The sequence below is a fragment of the Aphelocoma coerulescens genome, chromosome 29, assembly GCF_041296385.1.
Source record: "Aphelocoma coerulescens isolate FSJ_1873_10779 chromosome 29, UR_Acoe_1.0, whole genome shotgun sequence".
Lineage (NCBI taxonomy): Eukaryota > Metazoa > Chordata > Aves > Passeriformes > Corvidae > Aphelocoma > Aphelocoma coerulescens.
The window spans coordinates 2041977-2062830 of NC_091042.1; the positions used below are offsets into that span (position 1 = coordinate 2041977).

Below are 20854 nucleotides of genomic sequence, written 5' to 3' on the forward strand. Positions count from 1 at the left end.
GATCCCCAGGGCTGCTTGAACACATCGGTTTCCCACTTTCCTTTTTATAGGGAATGATCCGTTTGATACATTTACATAATACCATAATCTGGAGGAATTTCTGTCTCTTCCCTCCACAGACATCCTCTCCCCGGGAGAACAAGCCCGTCTCTGTGAGGGCACCGCGCTCTGTGGATAAACACTGCTCCTGGGGACAATTTTCCTTAATTAGAAGTATGTTAACAGCACGGGCACAAAGACAAACTCCCGCCCCGAAGGGCGCCGGACGGCCGGACAGACACCCCGTGCCCCCGAGGGTCCAGCACGGCCCCCCTGCTCCCAGGAACAGCCAACTCCTTGTGTCCGAGCTGGGCAGGAGGGGACGGCGGAGAGGACGGCCACCACCACACACGGCCACCGCCGTCACGTCAGCCTCGTTCCCTCAGCAAACCAGGCTCGAAAATAAATAAATTCACCGCCCTCTCTGCTAAGATGTTTCGCTGCGAGGAGGAACCGCTGGGTGGAAGCCGGTGGCCCATGGCCAGGATGTCTGACTCGGCGCTGGGATGGATCCCTGGGGCTCTGCGAGAGCTCACGCCCACCCTGCGCAAGCCAAACGTTCCTCGGGGGCAACGCGGCCCCCCCCGGGGCTGTGCAGCCCCCACAGAGGGACAGCCCAGCCCGATGAGTGGCAGATGCTGGAGCGCTGCCCTTCTCCAGGGAGCTCTGGGACCCCCAGCCCATGTGGTCCCTGTGCCTCGGACCCCCGGTGCAGCACCAGGGCTGCATCTGAAGGGGAACTGTGTCCAAGCGGTCACTGGCTCCTCTCCAGCCCCCCAGTGACACCGTCTCCAGCTCCCCGGGGTGGGGACACCCCAAACTTTCACTCCTCCCCATGTCCTGGCTCAACCCCGCAGCATCCCTGCAGAGCCTGGCTGAGGCACCGGAGGTGGGAAGAGCAGGAACAGGCTGTGTGGAGGGCAGCCAAGGGACCGCTAATTACTCGGCCTTAATGAGACCATTCCATGGGCACAAATATTCCGCAGAGGCCGAGGGAGGGACGGGGCGCTTGGCTTCCTTCTGGGTGAGAGGAGAGAGACACAGGCTCGACGGGAACTCGGGGAGTGTCACTGGGGTGATCCGGGGGGAGGGGGGATGAGAAAGCAGAAATGGGGCCAGTGTGGGCAGGGAGAGTCCTGCAGGGTTCCCGCAGAGAGCCTGGCACGAGACAGCACGGGACGGACACACAGAGTGTGCAGGGACAGACAGAGGTGTGTGCAGGGACAGACAGAGGTGTGTGCAGGGACAGACAGAGGTGTGTGCTGGGACAGACAGATGGGTGCAGGGACAGACAGAGGTGTGTGCAGGGACAGACAGATGGGTACTGGGACAGACAGAGGTGTGTGCTGGGACAGACAGATGGGTACTGGGACAGACAGAGGTGTGCAGGGACAGACAGAGGTGTGCTGGGACAGACAGAGGTGTGTGCAGGGACAGACAGATGGGTCCTGGGACAGACAGATGGGTGCAGGGACAGACAGATGGGTGCTGGGACAGACAGATGGGTGCAGGGACAGACAGAGGTGTGTGCTGGGACAGACAGATGGGTGCAGGGACAGACAGATGGGTGCTGGGACAGACAGAGGTGTGCAGGGACAGACAGATGGGTGCTGGGACAGACAGATGGGTGCAGGGACAGACAGAGGTGTGCAGGGACAGAGATGGGTGCTGGGACAGACAGAGGTGTGTGCTGGGACAGACAGATGGGTGCAGGGACAGACAGAGGTGTGTGCTGGGACAGACAGATGGGTGCAGGGACAGACAGAGGTGTGCAGGGACAGACAGAGGTGTGTGCAGGGACAGACAGATGGGTGCAGGGACAGACAGAGGTGTGTGCTGGGACAGACAGATGGGTGCAGGGACAGACAGAGGTGTGTGCAGGGACAGACAGATGGGTGCAGGGATAGACAGAGGTGTGTGCTGGGACAGACAGATGGGTGCAGGGACAGACAGAGGTGTGCAGGGACAGACAGATAGGTGCAGGGACAGACATGCTCCTGTCCATGTGAAACCAAGCCCATCCCTGGGCACGAGCATCCTGATGACTCAGGACATTAATGTCACCCTTTTGTCCCCAGCAAGGTGGGAACGCAGCTCACCGCCACCACAACGGCCTGGGGGGGTGGTCTCAGTCCACTTGGGGGATTTTTTCCTGTCCCCTGTGAGCGGAAACACCAGGTCATGGGAGTCAGAGGTGCTGGGCAGAGCCGCAGTGGGGTCCTGAGTGTCTCGGTGGCAGATCTTCGTTAACGGACTGATTAAAATCATCATCGTGGTGTTGCCCCCTCCCACACAGTGAGCTGGTGTGAATGCACAGCTCCAGACATAGCCCCCCAGTCCCTGTTCCCCCCATCCTCTGCTCTCCCCATCCTCTGCTCTCCCCATCCCCTGTTCTCCCCATCCCCTGCTCCCCTGCAGCTCCTGCTCTCCTTCATCCCCAGCTCCCACTCAATCCCTGCTTTCCCATATGGCCCCTGCTCTCCCCCATCCCCTGCTCTCCCCCATCCCCTGCTCTCCCCCATTCCCTGCTCTCTGCCATTCCCTGCTCCATCTCCTGCTCTCCCCTATCCCCTTCTCCCAACCATCCCCTGCTCCTGCTCTCCCCCATCCCCTTCTCTCCCCTATTCCCTGCTCCCATCTATCCTGGTCCCTGCTCTCCCCTATCCCCTGCTCTCCCTCATTCCCTGTTCCCATTTATCCCCCAATCTCATTTATCTCCTGCTCTCCCCATTCCCTGCTCTCCCCCATCCCCTGCTCTCCCCCATTCCCTGCTCTCCCCCATCTCCTGCTCTCCCCCATCCCCTGCTCTCCCCCATTCCCTGCTCTCCCCCATCTCCTGCTCTCCCCCATCCCATGCTCTCCCCCATCCCCTGCTCTCCCCCATTCCCTGCTCCCATCCATCCTGGTCCCTGCTCTCTCCCCCAATCCCCTGCTCTCCCCCAGCTCCCCCTTTCCCGTGTCGCTGCAACAAGAACAGCCACAAACAGTTAAAGAAAAAACCCAACAGAAAGGAACCAGGAGATGAAGTTACCAATCATCCCGCTCTCCTGCCAAGTGAGTTCACATCGGAGCCTCTTTCTTGGCCAGGATGAGGCGGCAAGGAAGAAAAATAGCTTTCCATGCAAAGTGGGGGAAGAAATGTACTTGGATTCCTCTGCAGAGCAACATCGCCCTGAAATCAATCTGTCCCAGCGCCCACAGCTCCTGTGCCCGCTGGCACCGGGACAGCCCATTCCGAGTGACAGGGCTGAAATGGAGTCAATGAAAACACCCTGCGAGCCGGGCGGCTTGGGATTGATGCTGCCCAGGAAGGGATTTTAATGGTGGCCAGATTGCCGGTGTTCAGGGTTTATAATGCGCTCGGGATCAAATGTCCTGATATTTCAAACCCCTTCCTGGGGGCTTCTTTTATAAAGGAAAACAACAAACCTTAAACCGAGAAATAATAAATCACAGCACCTCTGCAGCCCTTTCCCAGCAGCCCCACATGGATCCTGCCGAGCCGTGGCATTCCTGCCTGCTCTGACTGGGATGGAGCAGTGCTGGGACTGGGAAAGCGGCGCTGGGATTGGGAGAGCAGTGCTGGGACTGGGAAAGCAGTGCTGGACTGGGAAGGAGCAGTGCTGGACTGGGAAGGAGCAGTGCTGAACTGGGAAGGAGCAGTGCTAGACTAGGAAGGAGGAGTGCTGGGACTGGGAGAGCAGTGCTGAACTGGGAGAGAGGTGTTGGGACTGGGAACGAGCAGTGCTGAACTGGGAGAGAGGTGTTGGGACTGGGAACGAGCAGTGCTGAACTGGGAGAGAGGTGCTGGGACTGGGAAGGAGCAGTGCTGAACTGGGAAGGAGCAGTGCTGAACTGGGAAGGAGCAGTGCTAGACTAGGAAGGAGCAGTGCTGGGACTGGGAGAGCAGTGCTGAACTGGGAGAGAGGTGTTGGGACTGGGAACGAGCAGTGCTGAACTGGGAGAGAGGTGCTGGGACTGGGAAGGAGCAGTGCTGAACTGGGAAGGAGCAGCACCAGTGCTGGGATGGAGCAGTGCTGGCCCCAGCCACCTGCCAGCACAACAAATGCATTCCCTGCCTTCACCAAGCTCCTGGTTCTGCCCGTGCAAAAAGCCACAGAAAAGGGGAAAAAGAAAGCGAAAGAGCATGAGAAGGGGAGGGGAACGAAAGGGAGAGGGGAGCCACCCCAGGAGCCACGGAGCAGCCCAGTGTTCCCCAGTATTTTTCCACAGTCCAAGCAAAGGACTCCTGCCTTCCCCCAAAGGCAGGTGACACCCGAAAGCCGAGCGTCACCCGATCACAGCGCACCGGAGACGGGGATTTAACGCCGCTGTCAACGCCGGCGTGGAGGCCGAGAGGTGACCGGCACAGGCTTGGGCTGCTGCCAGCTAAAGGTGGCCTCCTAAGGACAGTCCTGGCCTCTGTGCCTGCTCTAGGGAGGTGTTCCCACCTCCTGGTGTCACCTCTGGGGGACAGGGACATGAATTTGATGGAAGGAGGCACAAATCCCACCACAGCTTCTTCCCTCCCTGTCCTGGCCCTGGGTCGGTAGCTGAGCAATGAGGATTGCTCAAGGATGTGATCCCTGACAAATGGCCCCAGGATGGGGTACAAGGCCAGCAGGATAAGCTTGGAGAGCTGGGGGAGCAGCGGGCTCCGGCCAGGACATGGGAAGCAGCAGCACAAGAGCCCAGCAACAGATTTTAATTATTATTTTTTAGTGCTCTGTTTTGGCTCTGAAATTCCTTGGAAGCCCAACTCCAAACAAACAAGGACATTGTCTGGGGAAACACGCGGAGGCTGGAATCTGCTTGAGAAAACCCACGGGATCACAAAGTCCTCGGAGGTCAAGGATCTGCCACGGAGCACAGAGGGTCCAAGGGGAGCAGTGACAGCCCCGCCCCGGTCCCCAGCTGTCCCCTGCCCCATGCCAGAGGGGTTCAGGGCTGACAGGGGGTTCACAGTGAACCCCCCTGTACCATCCCGATGCTCCAAGGGGTCGGAGCAGTCTCAGCACAGGCACGTGCCTCTGTCCTTGAGCACGAGCGGGCGCGCGGTGCCTGCCAGGATCCTCCCGGACAGGAACACTGCTAGATTGTCACACGGAGCGGAGGAGAGGGACAGAGGGATGGGAGGAAGGATAAGACAAGTTCCCCTTGTTACAATTCAGTGCTGGCAGGAAGGACGAGCCCTTCCCGTGCCATCGCTGGTGCCTCATCCTTGTCACAGGGCCGAGCACAGAGGGACACTGGGGCTGGCAGGATGGTGCCACTTCCAAGGTCCCTGTGGACACGGGGAGAGCCTGGATCCTTGCCCAGTAAAGGACCATGTCATCCCACCTGTCCTGATCATTGGCACCAAGCTCCACATGTCCCCCAGAGGTGCCCTGAGTCCCCCCAGCCCTCTCCGACTGATGGTGGAGAGAAACGATCCAATTCCAATGCAAATTGGAATTCTCTTTTGCAAGAGAAATGGACAGAAGGCTTCGCCAGCCTCGGATTTTTAGCCTGTCCCCAGAAAAAGACCTGGGGGTAGGGAACCAGCCAGCTTAGATCAACTGAGAAAATCAGTGCCTGTGACAAATATCCACGGGCAGCGAGGTGGGAGCCGAGGGGGCGGCGCCGCAGGAAGCGCTGCGGCTCCGGAGCCTGCGGAGCGCAAAAGGCTTTGGGAGCACAAGGACCAGGCAAACAGCAAAGCTCCAGGGACAGCGGGTCGTGCCAAGGGCTGTTAACAGCCTTCATTTAACACATCTCCCACAGCACAAGTGGCAGGAATCTCCACAGGAACGGAGCGGGACAGGGAGGCAGGGAAGTGACCGGAGCCAGGCTGTGGCACCGCACATCCCAGGCCTCCCCCGGCAGCTGGAGCTGCTGCTCTCCGGCCCCTCAGCATCAATCTCCCCCCGTCAGATGCCAGCTCAAGCCCCATTAGCAGCAGGCACCAGGGAGGTCCTGCTCCTGCTGGGAGCAGATAATGCCATAAAGAAGCAAATAAAGAGGGAAACCACTAATTGGATTCATGGGTCTCCAGTGTCCTGCGGCAGAGTGACATTATCTCTTCATCCCGACCCCCAGCACCTGACTCAGCGCTGAGGGAATTCACTCCTCCACTTCCTTTGTGTTGATGAACCAGCCTCACCCTGAGGGAGCCTTTGGAGAGGGGCACCCAAAGCAGAGACCCCCAAAATCCCACAGACCCCCTCCCAAATCCCAGGAGAAGGAAGCCGAGCCCTGTCCTGCCTGACTCCACGCTATCGCCTCCGAGAGCAAAGGGTGAGGCCTCTCCCTAAAAATACACCCTGCCCTAAAAATACACATGGTGAGCTGAAATTAACTGTGCACACACACCCTCGGCAGCGCCCACAGCCTGCCCAGCCCTGCCACACGCAGCCCCCGGGACCCCCAGAACCCCCGGGACCCCAGCTCGCACCCCACTGCCCTCGGCAGGGAATCGCTCTCGGCTCCGGGATCCACCCGGGACCTTCACTCGCTTGCAGAGATCCACTCCTCCAAGTTCATCCAATTTGCTGGATGAGCCATTGCTTGTCATCCAACAGCGTGGCTGGTGGGATAAGGGGATCCCTCTCGCTTCAGGCCCCCCTGGAAGCCTCCCCAATTTCAGGAGGCCAGAGACACCCCCGAGGGAATGATACCAGGGAGGCAAAACCTGACAGAGACCCACTGCAAACCCCAGATGCTCCAATTCCACCCTGACCACTTGGTCTGTGGTGTCAAGGGATAAAACCAGTGACAGGAGGGGTGTCCCACATCCCGGCTCTCCAGCTTTCCATGGGGGGACCCCACCGGCCCCACTGCTCTGCACAGGTAGGGAAGGTGCTGGAAGCCCACAGGGACCCCTCTTGGGCCTGACTTAGAGAGCACTGAAATCCCAGCCAGTAACTCTTGCTCCCATTCTGACTGCGGAACTGGGACCAGCAAGCCCAAAGAGGAAACAGAGCTGTAACCACACTCGTTCTGGCCATGGAGCCACCAGCAGAAGGAAACTGCCACCAGCCACTCACACCATGACTCATGTGGCACCCACAGAGGCACCTCTGGGTTGGGAGTTTGCTCTTAGTCACTTTTTGGGGTGGGACCGAAGGACGCAAGAACTGCCATCCCAAAACCTGCTGCACAGGCAGCAGCCCCACTCCTCCCTGTACCCCTTTCCCTCATACCTGCACACCAAGAAACCACTAAACTTGCTAGAAATAACAATAAAAGGTAAGGGAATGACCTGGCCCTGTGGGAAGCTGCCTCCTTCCCAATTTCACCCACCGTGGCCTGGGGACAGTGGGGCGGTAGCGAGGAATTGGGGATGGGGGAGCAGGATGGGGGTCCCGAGGGGAGCGGGCACTCACGGTGAAGGCTCAGGGAGATGTTGATGGACCGTTCTTCCACAAAGCCCTTCAGGTTGGGGATCTTGGCACACTTGAGGAGGGTCTGCAAGGCGCTGTCGCCCACGTGCACCCAGCACACGGTGTCCTCCACGTAGTTGAAATCCATGGCTGTGGTCTGCTTGGCGCTGGTGGGGGTGATGTTGGGCACGGGGGCTCCGCTCAGGTACGTGGCCAGGATGTTCTGGGAGTTGGCGATGAGCAGCACGGGAGGGCGATCCACGGGCTCTGCAGGCAAGGAGGGGACAAGGGGGTCAGGGTAGAGCTGAATGCCATGGCTGTAACCCCAGGGAAGAGCCCAACACAGAGAGCCCGGGGCAGGGCTGCAGAGCTGCCCCAAAGCACCACGCTCCCCCCCTGCCCAGGCTCTCACCGTTCTTGGCTTTGCAGGATCTGTTGTCCGGCTGCAGCAGATACCCCTCAACACAGCTGCATGTGTAGGAGCCCTCTGTGTTGGTGCACGTCTGGCTGCATGTCCCGTACACGGTGCATTCGTCAAAGTCTGGGAAAGACAGGAAAAAACCCGAGGTTTGGACCAGAAAACACTCCTCCTTCGCTGCCTGAAAAGGGAATGCGGCTCCCACCTTTCTCCAAGGTGGAGCTGGAGAGGAGAGGAGGATCCCTGAGCCAAAGGGACCCTCACACCAGCTTCCAGAAGAATTGAAGGGACCTTCACATCAGCCTCCAAAGAATCCAAGGGATTCCTTCCAAGGCCACCCCACGACAGGCCAGGCAGCCCCTGCTTCCCCGCTCCAGCATCAGCTGCAGCAGGACAACCCCTGCCCGGCCACTGAGCCTCCCTCCAGCTCTGCACCTCCATTCCCACCCCCTCCAATGTCCAGCTCTCAAACCCCTGGCTTGGCTGCTCTTTCTTTGGGCAGATGAAAGCCACGCATCCCCCAGAGCTCCGTGCCAGAGCCAGGAACGGCCCCTGCCACCACGTGAAAGGGATGGAGCCAGCACAATCTCCCACTTCGAGATTTGTTTCCATCACACCGATGCCATCAATCCTTGCTGTGACCCTCTCCTATTTTTCCCATCCTCTCCAAGCCAGGGACACCAGGAGCATGTGCCAGTCCCTGACCCTACACACAAAGACAAAGCCTTTTCCTTATTCCCAGTATTCCTCACTCAGGCTTTTGGGAGCCGCATCCTCAGCAGAGGGAGTCCCATCCCATCCTATGGATCCCATCCCATCCCATGGATCCCATCCCATGGATCTCATGTCATCCCATGGATCCCATCCCATGGATCCCATCCCATCCCACCTGCCCTGTGTTGACTCAAGGTCTGCCCAGCCCCTTCCCCCCCCGAGCCAAGCCCTGGCTGCCAGACGGTGGCATTGGCCACATCCCCAAGGACTCACAGTCACCAGCATGGAGTGAGGGCTGTGCCCACCCCAGACCCACCTCTGCAGCTCCTCCGGTCCTCGGCCAGCTGGAAGGAGTGGTTGCAGTAGCAGACGGGGCCGGCCAGCGTCGGTGCACAGTGGTGCTGGCAGCCCAGCGCCGAGCAGTTGGCCAGTTGTTCTGCGGGGACAGGGAAGATGGAAGAGAGAGGATGTCACCCAGGGAGGAACAGGATGGACATCAAGGACCCAGGGTTGGGTGAGCAGGACCACCACATACCCCAGTGGGAACTCCACGCTGCTCCCACCTCCCCAGTGGGGAGAGAAGGACTGAGCCCCTCACCAGAGGGAGGGAGGACGTGTGGGATCCACAGCTGCTCCACGGAGGGGGGGTCTGAGCAGCCCTGCCGTGCCCAGTGCTGCTGACTCCATGCCACTTCCAGAAGTGGCCGAGACCTGGCACTCCTTGTGCAGGGGAGTGGCATGGGATGCAGCTCCAGGGCATCCTGGGGGATGTGGATGCACCAGAGCTCCCCTCCTGTCCAACCTGGTCACTGGAGTGCTCAGAGGGGACAATGGGGGGGTTCAGCATGGGAGCTCCGCTGGCACTGCCACCCCCGGGATGGCTGCAAGGGCAGCAGAGTCCCCAGCTCCCTGAGGGGAGAGGGATGGGGGGAGCAGTGGTCCAGCAGCTGGAGCGTGAACAGGGGTTGGGGTGACAATTCAGGGTGATGGCTCGGGGTGACAGCTTGAGGTGACGGCTCGGGGTGATTGTTGGCGTGACAGCTCGGGGTGACAGCTCAGGGTGATTGTTTGGGGTGACAGCTCAGGGTGACAGCTCACCTGCCCAAGCCTGGGGCAGTGGCAGGCTGGGACTCGGAAGCAGCTGCGAGGAAATGGAGGAAATGCCTCCCTGGGGCGGCACCGGCCGCAGGCAGGGGGGACTCGGCATCCGGCTCAAGCACCACTGAGGGCTGGTGGCCCCAGCGTGCCCAAACCTGTGAGCATCAGGTGCCCAAAGCCCCGAGCAGCTGCCCCAACGTGGCTCACGTGGCTCACGTGCTGCCCGGCCGTGAAAAATCAGATCCCACTTAAGTAACGAGAGCTGCTACTGAAATATTAATTCCCAGCTCAGGCACAGCTGCAGGAGCTGCCCCGGGCTGCTCCCATGAGATCTGGGCAGTGGAGAGGAGCTGAGTCCCAGCAGGGAGCCTTTTGGGTGCTGGTGGAGCGGGGCAGGAGCCCCCCACCCCTGGCGGGGAAGGGTTGGGGAGCAAAGAGGCTTCAGAGTGCGGGGTCAGCCCAGGACATGCGTTTCTGAGCGATTAATCTGCGCAGCAGCACGCTGGTTTAGGGAGTTTTCCAGCAGGATTAGCCACGGGGACAAGCCAGGAGGGGGGACAAAGCTCCTGGAAATTAGGAAAAAACCACAGCGGTATCTCTTATCTGGACCAGAACCCCAGGTCTGGAGCTTTTAAACCCAGGAGACAATGCAGCTATTTCATGGCTGCAGGCTCAGGAATGATGGGCATTTTGCTTCCAAGCAGCTCTGGATAATCTCTGGATCCGTGACTGTGCTGAGCTGAGTGTGCTGGGGCTCACACTCCACAGGAGAAACCAGGGGGCCTCATCACTCCTGCCCTGTGGGGGAGAGCATCCCATGGGGCAGCCCCTCCTCTCCTGCAGCCCCTTGGCACCCCCAAACCTACCCCGGCAGTGCGGGCCCTCGTCGGAGCCGTCGAAGCAGTCGTGGAGCCCATTGCAGAGTTTGCTCATGTGGATGCAGAGCTCGGTGCCCAGGCAGTTGTGCTCGTTGGGTTGGCAGCGGGACACTTTGCTCTGAGGACCTGCAAGGACACCAAAGGGTCAGCACAGGGACTGTGACCCCCTCCTCCCCCGGGTGCCAACACCCTCCTTGTCCCGAGGCCGTGGCACGGGCAGGTTGATGGGGGGGCCCCCTCCGAGCCCAGCACAAGGAGATTTAATCTCCATTATTAACTGGAAAAATTACAAAGGAAGCCAGGCTTTATTTTTAAGCTCCTCTGAAAAGAAGCAAGGCATGGAGACAAACAACAAACACACCATAAATCCATTAACGGCCTGAAACCCCGGGAAAAGCTCCTGCAACGTCCAGCATGGCTTCACCCTGTGCTGGAGGTGGCTGCAGGGGTGACAATGAGCCCTGGCATAGCCCCTACAAATCCTGACCCCCTCCTTGGGGTCTCCTCCTCTCCCTGCCCGAAATCCACATTTCAGAGCTGAACAAGCAGCGTTCCACCGGAGCCACCAACACATTTCTGCCCAGCCAAAACATCAAAATGCCATTTTTCAGGGGCTGTTCATGCCTCACCCTGCCCTCAGCAGGGCTGGCAGCAGGACGGTGGCAGAAATAGCTTGGTGGATCCCCTCGGGTCCCCAGTGAGCAGCGAGAAGGGCACAGCACACAGCGCGTGTCCAGGCACGGTCCCGTTTTAGCCCAGTCACCTTCACTGGAGACTCCGACAGCGGAGTTTGCCCTAAATAAGCTCCAGCTCTCCTTGGAGAGGAGCGTTACATCACAGCCAGAGCTCCGTGTGCCGGCGCATCCTCATCCCGGACACCGCCGAGGAACACTGGAGGTGATCCCACCGTGACCCTTGGGCCCCCAGAGGGGGATAAAAGCCCTCAGCAGCACACGGAGCTGTGGGACGGGGACCACAAAGCCCAGGGTTTGTGAACCCCCCGAGCACTGGAGCCCCACACCAAGCAGGGTCCTCAATCCATCCAAAGCCAAAATTTCTCTCTGTCCGTCCTGGGCAGTCACACCCATTCCTGCTCAAGGGTAGCCAGAAAAACGGGAATCTAACAGGCTCCAGGTGTCAGATCACTGCCTGGCATCTCAGACACATGCCAGTATGCTCCCAGTGAGCCCACTGGCCTGGCACTGGGGCGAGGGATCCTCAAGGTTGCTCAGGACACCCAGGCTCTGTCACAACCACCGGGGATTTGGGCTTCCCCTCTTTCCCAGCCCCAGGGCACCCAGCAGGTGACTCCTGGGATAATTTCTTACCAGGTGCCACCGCACAGATTTATCTTTTCACAGAAGGTGGGCCCCCCGTAATTGCAAATTATGGGTTAATTAAGTAACGTCGATATATGGACCAGAAGAATGAAGGGGCTGAAGTGAAGCGCCCAATTCATCAGCCAGAACTGCTCTGCCGTGTCCATTATTCCCTACAAAGAGCCTGGATCAAACCACTTATCCCAAACAGGGCAGGATTAATCCACAAGCCACTTTGTTTGCTTTTGACCGTGCTGGCGCTAATAAATGAGCCAATTTATTACATGTGACAAGCTTGTGGTACACCCCAAGGAGCCGAATTAGATAGGAATGTTTAACCTCGAAAAACCACTCAGGAAAAAAAAAAAAAAAAAAAAAAAAAGAAGGAAAGAAGAAAAGCCATTCTTCCTCCTGCAGTTGATTTGGCAACAGCCCAGGGAGACGCAGATGGGGGGAACACAATGAGGGAAGAGGCTGGAGGAGCAGGAGTGGGATGGTCCCACTTGTCCCATCAGGATGGCAGCAGTGAGGGTCCTGGTGCTGCCTCTGGGTCACTCCTGAACTCATCAAGACCGTGCCAACAGCAGATCCAGCACGGCAAGACGAGGGATCCGAGGCCTCCTGAACCTTCGGATCAACGGATGGGCCAACCAGGCGCTGGCCACAGCTGAGCCACGGCAAATTCCTTCCTCAGAGCCCCTCATCTTTGATCTCCACCAGGAAGAAGGCTCTTGTCCAAGTGTTTTCCTCCCATGGAAGCTCCGTGGAGCAACAAACTGACCGTGCAAGAACCGTGCATGAGCCGCTCGCACCAAACGAGCAGCACTGGGGACATGAAGGGAGCAGCCAATGCTCAGCAAAGCCAGGGAATACTTCAAAGGATTCCCCAGGGAGGAAAACCTGGCACGTGCCTGACGGCATTTCAAGAGGCTCTGGCAGGAGAACGTCAGTGCCACGCAAACGCCGCGGCACCGAAGGACTCTGGAGCGGCGGCGGGAGCTGCGCTCGCAGCCCGGCTCAAACACGGATTAAACGAGAGTAATAAAAGTCATTCTCTCCCTGCCAGGGAGATAAGGGGGATGAGAGGCTGCTGGAAGCCCCGGTGCCGGAGTGGCGTGAGAAAAGCTGGCCTGGCAATCCTGGAGATACCGTGGGCCTGTGCTGACAGGTCGGGAATGAGCCTGGGCAGGAGCAGGCGGGAGGCTCCGCTCATTCCCTGGCCCGTGCTGAAGGCACAGATGTGCCCTGGCATCCCAATTGCCATGTCCCAGGGGGCACAGCATCCCCCGGCTCCCTTCCAGGGTCTAGGGGTGCAAAGTGGGAACTGGGGGAGGTGGGCAGAGCCCCTCAGGAAGGCCCAGCCCCTTCAGGTCCCCAGAGGTCAGCTGGGGAGGGAATTGCTCCCAAAGAACTCAGAGATTCCAAAGTTTGGGGTCTGTGGTGGTGATGGAAACACACGGACTCAGTCCCACACATGGTGGTGAGGAGAGAGGAGATGCCAGGCTTTGGTCTGTGCCTCTCAGAGGCTCCCACCTCCCTGTCCTGGAAGTGCCAAGCGCATTCTGAGGGGCGCAGGGTCAGCAGGGTTCCCGTGTCCTCCAGGGATGAGCCCTCAGGGGGCTTGGACCAAACCCAAGAGTCTTCCAACATCCATGACCTCCACATGGATGGGACATGAGGTGCATCCACAGCACCAGAGGCTGCTCCTCACCAGCCCCAGGGAAGAGAGAGGGAGAAGGTGGAGAGGGAAGAGCATCCAAGGGTCCGTGCTCCGGTCACCTGTCCGTACGGACCGAGCGCGGACGCGCGCAGCAAGCGGAACACGCCAATCAGGACGGATTCCTTCCAGCCTCCAAGTCCTCCTGCTGTAATTTTCCAGGGCTGCTGATTGACTGGAGCCAGCCAGCCCATCCCAGCCCCCCATCCCTCCCACGGAGGGGCCGTTGCATCATTTTGCCTTAAGGAATAAACAAACCCAGAGCCGAACCACAGGAGACGGTTCTGCCAAGCACAGAGTGAAGTGGGAATCAGGGAGGGACAGCTGGGACAGGGGATGAGGGGATTCTGCTGGGCCCCGTGGTGGCTGTCCTGTGGCCCGGAATCCTGGGACATGGGGACAGGTGGTTCCTTGCTCCAGCCCAGCTGGAGCAGAGCTCCTGGTGCAGTCGCCATCTCTGGCGTCACCCGGCTCTGACCCCTGTGCAGACACCCCCCACATTCCCACTCCTACCCCCATCTAACCCATCCCAGGTCCCTATTTCCTTCCAGAGAGACTCTACCACCCCATCTGGGGCGGGAGCACCTCCAGAGCTGAGGCCACCAGTGCCCAAGTGGCTCCAACAGCTCAGACCAGTGAACCCAACCCAGCATCCTAATCCCAAAACACATCTGGGACAGCGATGCCGCCTTCCCAGCTGCTCCCCGGGACTCCCAGAGATCTCCTTCCCTCACTCCCCACACCCAGGAATGCTGAGGCACTGAGGACAGGGTGACACTGCCCCGGGGCAGCCGCTGCTCCTGACTCTTCCTTCCTCGTGCACACCCATTTCGATGGGAACAAAAACAAAAGAGTCATTCCCTGTTCCCAGGAGGCTGGTTTGGAACTATGGATGGATGGATGGATGGGGGAGGGATGGAGGGATGGATGGATGGATGGAGGGATGGATGGATGGAGGGAGGGATGGAGGGATGGATGGAGGGATGGAGGGATGGATGGGTGAATGGAGGGATGGATGGAGAGATGGAGGGATGGATGGATGGATGGATGGATGGATGGATGGATGGATGGATGGATGGATGGATGGATGGATGGATGGATGGATGGATGAATGGAGGGATGGATGGATGGATGGATGGATGGAGGGATGGATGGATGGATGGATGGATGGATGGATGGATGGATGGATGGATGGATGGATGGAGGGATGGATGGATGGAGGGATGGGGGATGGATGGATGGATGGATGGATGGATGGATGGATGGATGGATGGAGGGATGGATGGAGGGATGGAGGGATGGATGGATGGTTGGGGGATGGATGGATGGAGGGAGGGATGGATGGAGGGATGGATGGATGGATGGATGGATGGATGGATGGATGGATGGATGGATGGATGGAGGGATGGATGGAGGGATGGATGGAGGGATGGATGGAGGGATGGATGGATGGAGGGATGGATGGAGGGAGGGATGGATGGAGGGATGGATGGATGGATGGATGGATGGATGGAGGGATGGATGGAGGGATGGAGGGATGGATGGATGGATGGATGGAGGGATGGATGGATGGAGGGATGGGGGATGGATGGATGGATGGATGGATGGATGGATGGATGGGGGAGGGATGGAGGGATGGATGGATGGATGGAGGGATGGATGGATGGATGGATGGATGGAGGGATGAATGGAGGGATGGATGGATGGAGGGATGGATGGAGGGATGGATGGAGGGATGGATGGGGGGATGGAGGGATGGATGGATGGATGGAGGGATGGATGGATGGATGGATGGATGGAGGGATGGATGGAGGGATGGATGGAGGGACGGACGGATAGACAGACAGATGGATGGATTGATGGACGGACAGATGGACGGACGGAATGGACACCCCCCACCCCGAGGGACTGCAGCGGGAGCTGAGGTAGAACGTTGATGGCCGCTCGGGGTCCTGGAACGCGCGTAGAGCGATGGAGCACACCCAGAGGAAGAGGATTAGGAAGGAAAGGCATACATACATATCTCGGGAGATTCATCCGAGCCATCCGGACAATCCTTCTCCCCGTCACAGCGCCAGCCCTTAGATATGCACGTAATCTGATCTTTGCATGCAAACTGTTTGGGGCTACAAGTCTTCGGTGCTGGATGAGAAAAGAAATAACGATAATAAACAACATCAGTTTCTTCCCAAGGACAAGTTGCTTCGAAAGAAAAAATCAAATTTCAATTAAAGGCCAAGATTGGTTCGGGGGGGTTTTTTTTGGGGGGTGGGGAGAGGGGGGGGATGATTTCTTTCCTATGGCTCGGCGGAAGTTTGAGCCTGGCACCGGATCCATCAAGCCTGCCCCTAAGGAAAGGAGGAAATTTAAGCTGGAGCATTAATTACACCGGGAGAAAACAGGAGCCGGGCGCTGCGATGCGCTCACAGATTTTAAAGATCATTTAACTTGGATGAATTAGCTCCTGGGAGCCAGAGGCGCTTCGTTTTCCGTGCTAGGCAAGAGAAAAACAGAGCAAAAAACAAGAAAACCCAAATGAGAACAAATTAAAAAGTATTGCTTTTTTAAATCATGAGGACAGCAGCGGGATGGGGATCCATCCATCCCGTGTCCACGACCCCCAGGCAGCTCAGGGAAGGGTGACCCCACATCCCTCACCGGACACACAGGGAGGGAATATGGACAGAGCAAAAAACAGCAGGAAAAGCCAAAATCCAGAGGTTGGGGAGGGAGAGAGGTTGGGAAGGGCCTCCTGCCCATGTCCTGGGGGGGTCACTGAAATGGGAGGGGACATTGCACCCTCCCCAAAGCAGAGGCTGCAATGGGGGTCACTGAAATGGGGGGTCACTGAAATGGAGGGGGGGGGTCACTGCACCCCCCCAAAAGCAGAGGCTGCAAGGGGGGTCACTGAAATGGGGGGGGGTCACTGAAAGGGCGGTCACTGAAATGGGGGGGACATTGCACCCTCCCAAACATGGGCTACAATGGGGGTCACTGAAATGGGGGGGAGGGTCACTGCAATGGAGGGGTCACTGAAAATGGGGGTCACTGAAAATGGGGGTCACTGCATCCCCCTGAGCTGAAACTGAAGTGGGGTGGGGTCACTACAATGGGGGGGTGGTTACTGCACCCCCCAAGTGGAAGCTGCAATGGGGGGTTCACTGCTGGGGGGAGTCACTGCCATGGGGAGGTCACTGCCATGGGGGTCACTGCCATGGGGGGGTCACTGCCATGGGGGGTCACTGCCATGGGGGGAGGGTCACCAACATGGAGGGGTCACTGCCATGGGGGGATCACTGCCATGGGGAGGGTCACAGCCATGGGGGTCACTGCCATGGGGGGGTCACTGCCATGGGGGACACAGCCATGGGGGGAGGGTCACAGCCATGGAGGTCACTGCCATGGGGAGGTCACTGCCATGGGGGGGTCACTGCCATGGGGAGGTCACTGCCATGGGGGGGGTCACTGCCATGGGGGGGTCACTGCCATGGGTGTCACAGCCATTGGGGCGGGGTCACAGCCATGGGGGGATCACTTCCATGGGGGGAGGATCACTGCCATGGGGGGGTCACAGCCATGGGGGGGGGTCACTGCCATGGGGGGAGGGTCACAGCCATGGGGGGTCACTGCCATGGGGGTCACAGCCATGGGGGGGTCACTGCCATGGGGAGGTCACTGCCATGGGGGGGTCACAGCCATGGGGGGGGGTCACTGCCATGGGGGGAGGGTCACAGCCATGGGAGGTCACAGCCATGGGGGGGTCACTGCCATGGGGAGGTCACAGCCATGGGAGGTCACAGCCATGGGGGGGGTCACTGCCATGGGGAGGGTCACAGCCATGGGGGGGGTTACTGCCATGGGGGGGTCACTACCATGGGGAGGGTCACTGCCATGGGGGTCACTGCCATGGGTGTCACAGCCATGGGGGAGGTCACTGCCATGGGGGGAGGGTCACAGCCATGGGGGGTCACTGCCATGGGGGTCACTGCCATGGGGGGTCACTGCCATGGGGGGAGTCACAGCCATGGGGGGGGGGGTCACCGCCATGGGGGCATCACTGCCATGGGGGGGTCACTGCCCAGCCTCAGCCCTGGGGGTGGCCGGCCCTCTTACAAACCCAACGCAACTGTGAGCCCTTGTTCAAGCCAAGGCAGCCGCACACGCAATTCCCAAAGCATTCATCCCGTGGCATCCCTGCTCTCCTGCCAAATTCCTGCTCCCAGGATCCACTCCACTTCCTGCTCAGCTCGGGAAAGGCGGGGGGGGTGTCCCTGTGTCTGCATCTTCCTCCTGCCATGGGGCCGCTCCACAGCAGAGAGGCTGCAAGGGGAGAGGATGGGGGTGATGCGGTCCCTAATGCCAATCCCATCCCTAAAGGCTGCGAGGAAACTTCCCACCCTGCCACAACCCTGATTCCTCCTCAGAGCTGCACAGGGCTTTGCCTGATGCCGATGGAAGCGCAGCTCCTCCTGCCAACGCACTTCCTTCCCTGCCTCCCTTCCTTCCCTGCCTCCCTTCCTTCCCCGCGCACCGGCGGCGTGGCAGCTGCTGCTCGGCACCACGGCAGGAGCTCGGCACAGCCAAGATGGAGACTGGACGGATCAAAATGGATGGAGCATCCCTGTCCTTCCCCTCCACCTTCCCTAGGCCAGAGGAGCAGCCCAAGCTTGTCCCCTTCCTCCTCCCACCGGGCTCGGGGACAGGCTCCTCCTGGCCCAGCTCTGCTCCAGATCCAGCCCTGCCACCCCCTTGTCCCGGCGGAGCTCATCTGCCGCCTCCATCTCCCGGCCACAGGCGCATCCGAGGCAGGACTCATTAAGAAAACCACAGCAAAGAACTGACACTCTCTTGGATTTCCTGCTCCTCCTCGTCCTCCCAGGTCTCCGGCAGCCACAGCGTGACCTGCAGCTGCCGCAGCTGCTGGAACCCGCAGGTTTCACTTCCCGAAGGAGCAGGCAGGGCTACAGGAAGGCAAATCCGTGGGAACCCATTCCCAACCAGCTGCCCATCCCAGCCGCTCGTGGGATGGGAAACCAGAGCCAGGACAGGAGCTTGTTCTGCACTGGCAACGCCAATCCTGGAGCAGGGACGCTCGAAGGAGCCATCCCTCAGCACCAGCGTCTCCGTGCTGAGCATTCCTACTCCGGGACCGGAGCAGAGCAGGAGCACGTGGGATTTCCTCCAAGCACTGACACATCACGCACACCCATCCTGTCCCGAGGACTCCTGCCCTTCCAGAGGGCTGCTGATCCAGGCAGGATGATCCCAGGGAGCCATCCCGCTGCTCCTCACCACCACAGGGCACCCAAACCCCAGCCCCTCCACCATTCCCAACCACGCCGCCGGCCTTCGGCAGCACGAGGCACCTCGGCCTTGGCACGGCCACCACTGCTCGGGGCAGAGGGAGGACGGAAGGGGATCGCTTCCCACCGGGCTCCTCGGCAACCCCACGCGTTGCCTGCGCATTCCCTGTCCTCGCACAGCGTGTTCCCGGCGGGTTCAATGCCCCCCGCTCGCGGTGCCTCGGTGCCAGGTGGACAATTAGAGAAGGTGTCTGTTCATGCATCCCTCGCACGGAGCCAAGTTCCCTTCCCGAGCCGGGCGCTCGCCCCAGCGGCAGCGATGGCAGCGGAGCTCCGGCTCCGGGATCGGGAATAAAGGCGCCTTCATCGGCGCACAATGGGCGGCTCAGAGCGGGGCCGGGGCAGCTGCGGGGACACGTCCCCGCCTTGGCAGGCGGAGGAGAGACCCCGGCTCAAAAGGGATTCAAAGGGGACAAAACTGTGCTTAAAAACACGGCAAAAGTTGGTGAGAATAGCCAAAAGATGGGGGGAAACGGGGTGGGGGGGGGAACAAAAAAAAAAACAAACCCCACCCAAAGGAGGGTCCATAAACAAAAAAAAAAGGGGGGGGATGAAAATGTGGCAAAAAGACTAAAAAAAAAAAAGGTAAAGAAAAAACGGGCCACAAAAGGTGGTGAAATAAAAGGGGCTCGAAAAAGGCACATTAGGAAAGGGCCCGCAAAAAGGCACAAAAAAAAGAGGTCCCCAAAATAAGGCCCTACTGCAAAAAAAGGGCCTCCCAAAAAAGAGGATAAAAAAAGGAGCCCACCCAAGAAAGGCCCCCCCAGAAGAAAAGGCCCAAAAAGGCCTGTAAAAACCAAAAGGTCCGAAACCAAAGTGGTCCAAAAAAAAAGGTGCAAAAAAAGCCATTTGGGTGCAACAAAGAGGATTGTTGTCCTCCAGGACAGGGTGGGAACAGATGTCCCAGCAGCATCTTCCCAGGTGGGAAGGGGACCAAGAGCCGGGCGCCAGCATTCCATGGACACCCAGAGGCTTCGTGTTGGAGTGTGGTGGGCTGGGAAAAGGGCTGGCAAACACAAACAGCAAAAACCATCTGGTTTTTTGCCTAAAATAAGAAATGGACACCGAAACGGGCTGCTGGAGAGGTGGGGAAGCAGGTCCTGGAGCAGATGCCACGAGACCTTCATTCCACAGATGAGGACGCCATAAAAACCTGGACAGCCTGGAAGCAAAGCGCAAAAATATGAAGGAACTCCTTCCCTGCTTCCTCCTCAGCCCAGCTCCTCCTCCTCTCCTCGGGAGGAGGAGGCCGGCCAGGAAACGGCGCTGGCCATAAATACGGGCTGGGACGGGCGCGATTCACAAACCAGATGTTCTGGGGGAGAAGGGAGCGCCAAAGGGAGGGAATAAACCCACTCCAGAGGGAGACATTCCCACTCCGTGCTCCTCCAGGTCTCCATCCCCACCTCGCACGGCCACAGCACCCCCAAAACAGGGCAGGTTGTTGTGTTTTGGGCAATTTTGGCCTTTCTTTGGCAGAGCCTGTTCCATCAGCCAGAGGAACACCACGCTTTCATCCCAGCGTTCCTCCTCTTCCTCCTTCCCTGTGCATCGAGGCTGGAGCACTCCAGAAATTCATGGCCACTCTTCCCAGTCGAAGCCAAGCCCGTGGCCCCCGTGGGAGCCCCCCCAGTGCCAGCTCAGAATCTGTGACACGGAGCTGCTGGAGCCTTGGAGTCACCCAAGACACGAACTCAACCACATTCAGCACACAAAATCCACCAAAACCACATCAGAGTCACCTTCGGCTTCATTTCTCTCCCCCTCATCATCCATCCTTTTCCCCCGAACTACAGGAAAAAACAGCATTTGTCCCTTTTTTGTGTTTTCAGAACTTCCAGTGTCCTGGAGTTTCTCCGCAGCCTCAGGACAGGCGCTGGGAAAGCCAAAGCCTGGAGCCCATCCCGCTCCCTCCTCCCCGAGCTGAGGCTCGAGGCTGATCCTCAA

The 20854-nt window shown here is 59.1% G+C and overlaps 1 protein-coding gene across 4 annotated transcripts in view; it reads right to left on the minus strand.

The window, feature by feature from the left end:
• LRP1 (LDL receptor related protein 1) overlaps window positions 1-20854 on the minus strand; it is an 80094-nt gene that overhangs the window by 48745 nt on the left and 10495 nt on the right. For all 4 annotated transcript variants that reach the window (XM_068997655.1, XM_068997653.1, XM_068997654.1 and 1 more), the window contains exons 2-6: window positions 15564-15686; window positions 10497-10634; window positions 8849-8968; window positions 7813-7941; window positions 7404-7667 (exon numbers count right to left, since the gene is read on the minus strand). In XM_068997655.1, coding sequence (XP_068853756.1) covers window positions 7404-7667; window positions 7813-7941; window positions 8849-8968; window positions 10497-10634; window positions 15564-15686 — 774 coding nt within the window. The remainder of the gene's footprint in view (window positions 1-7403; window positions 7668-7812; window positions 7942-8848; window positions 8969-10496; window positions 10635-15563; window positions 15687-20854) is intronic.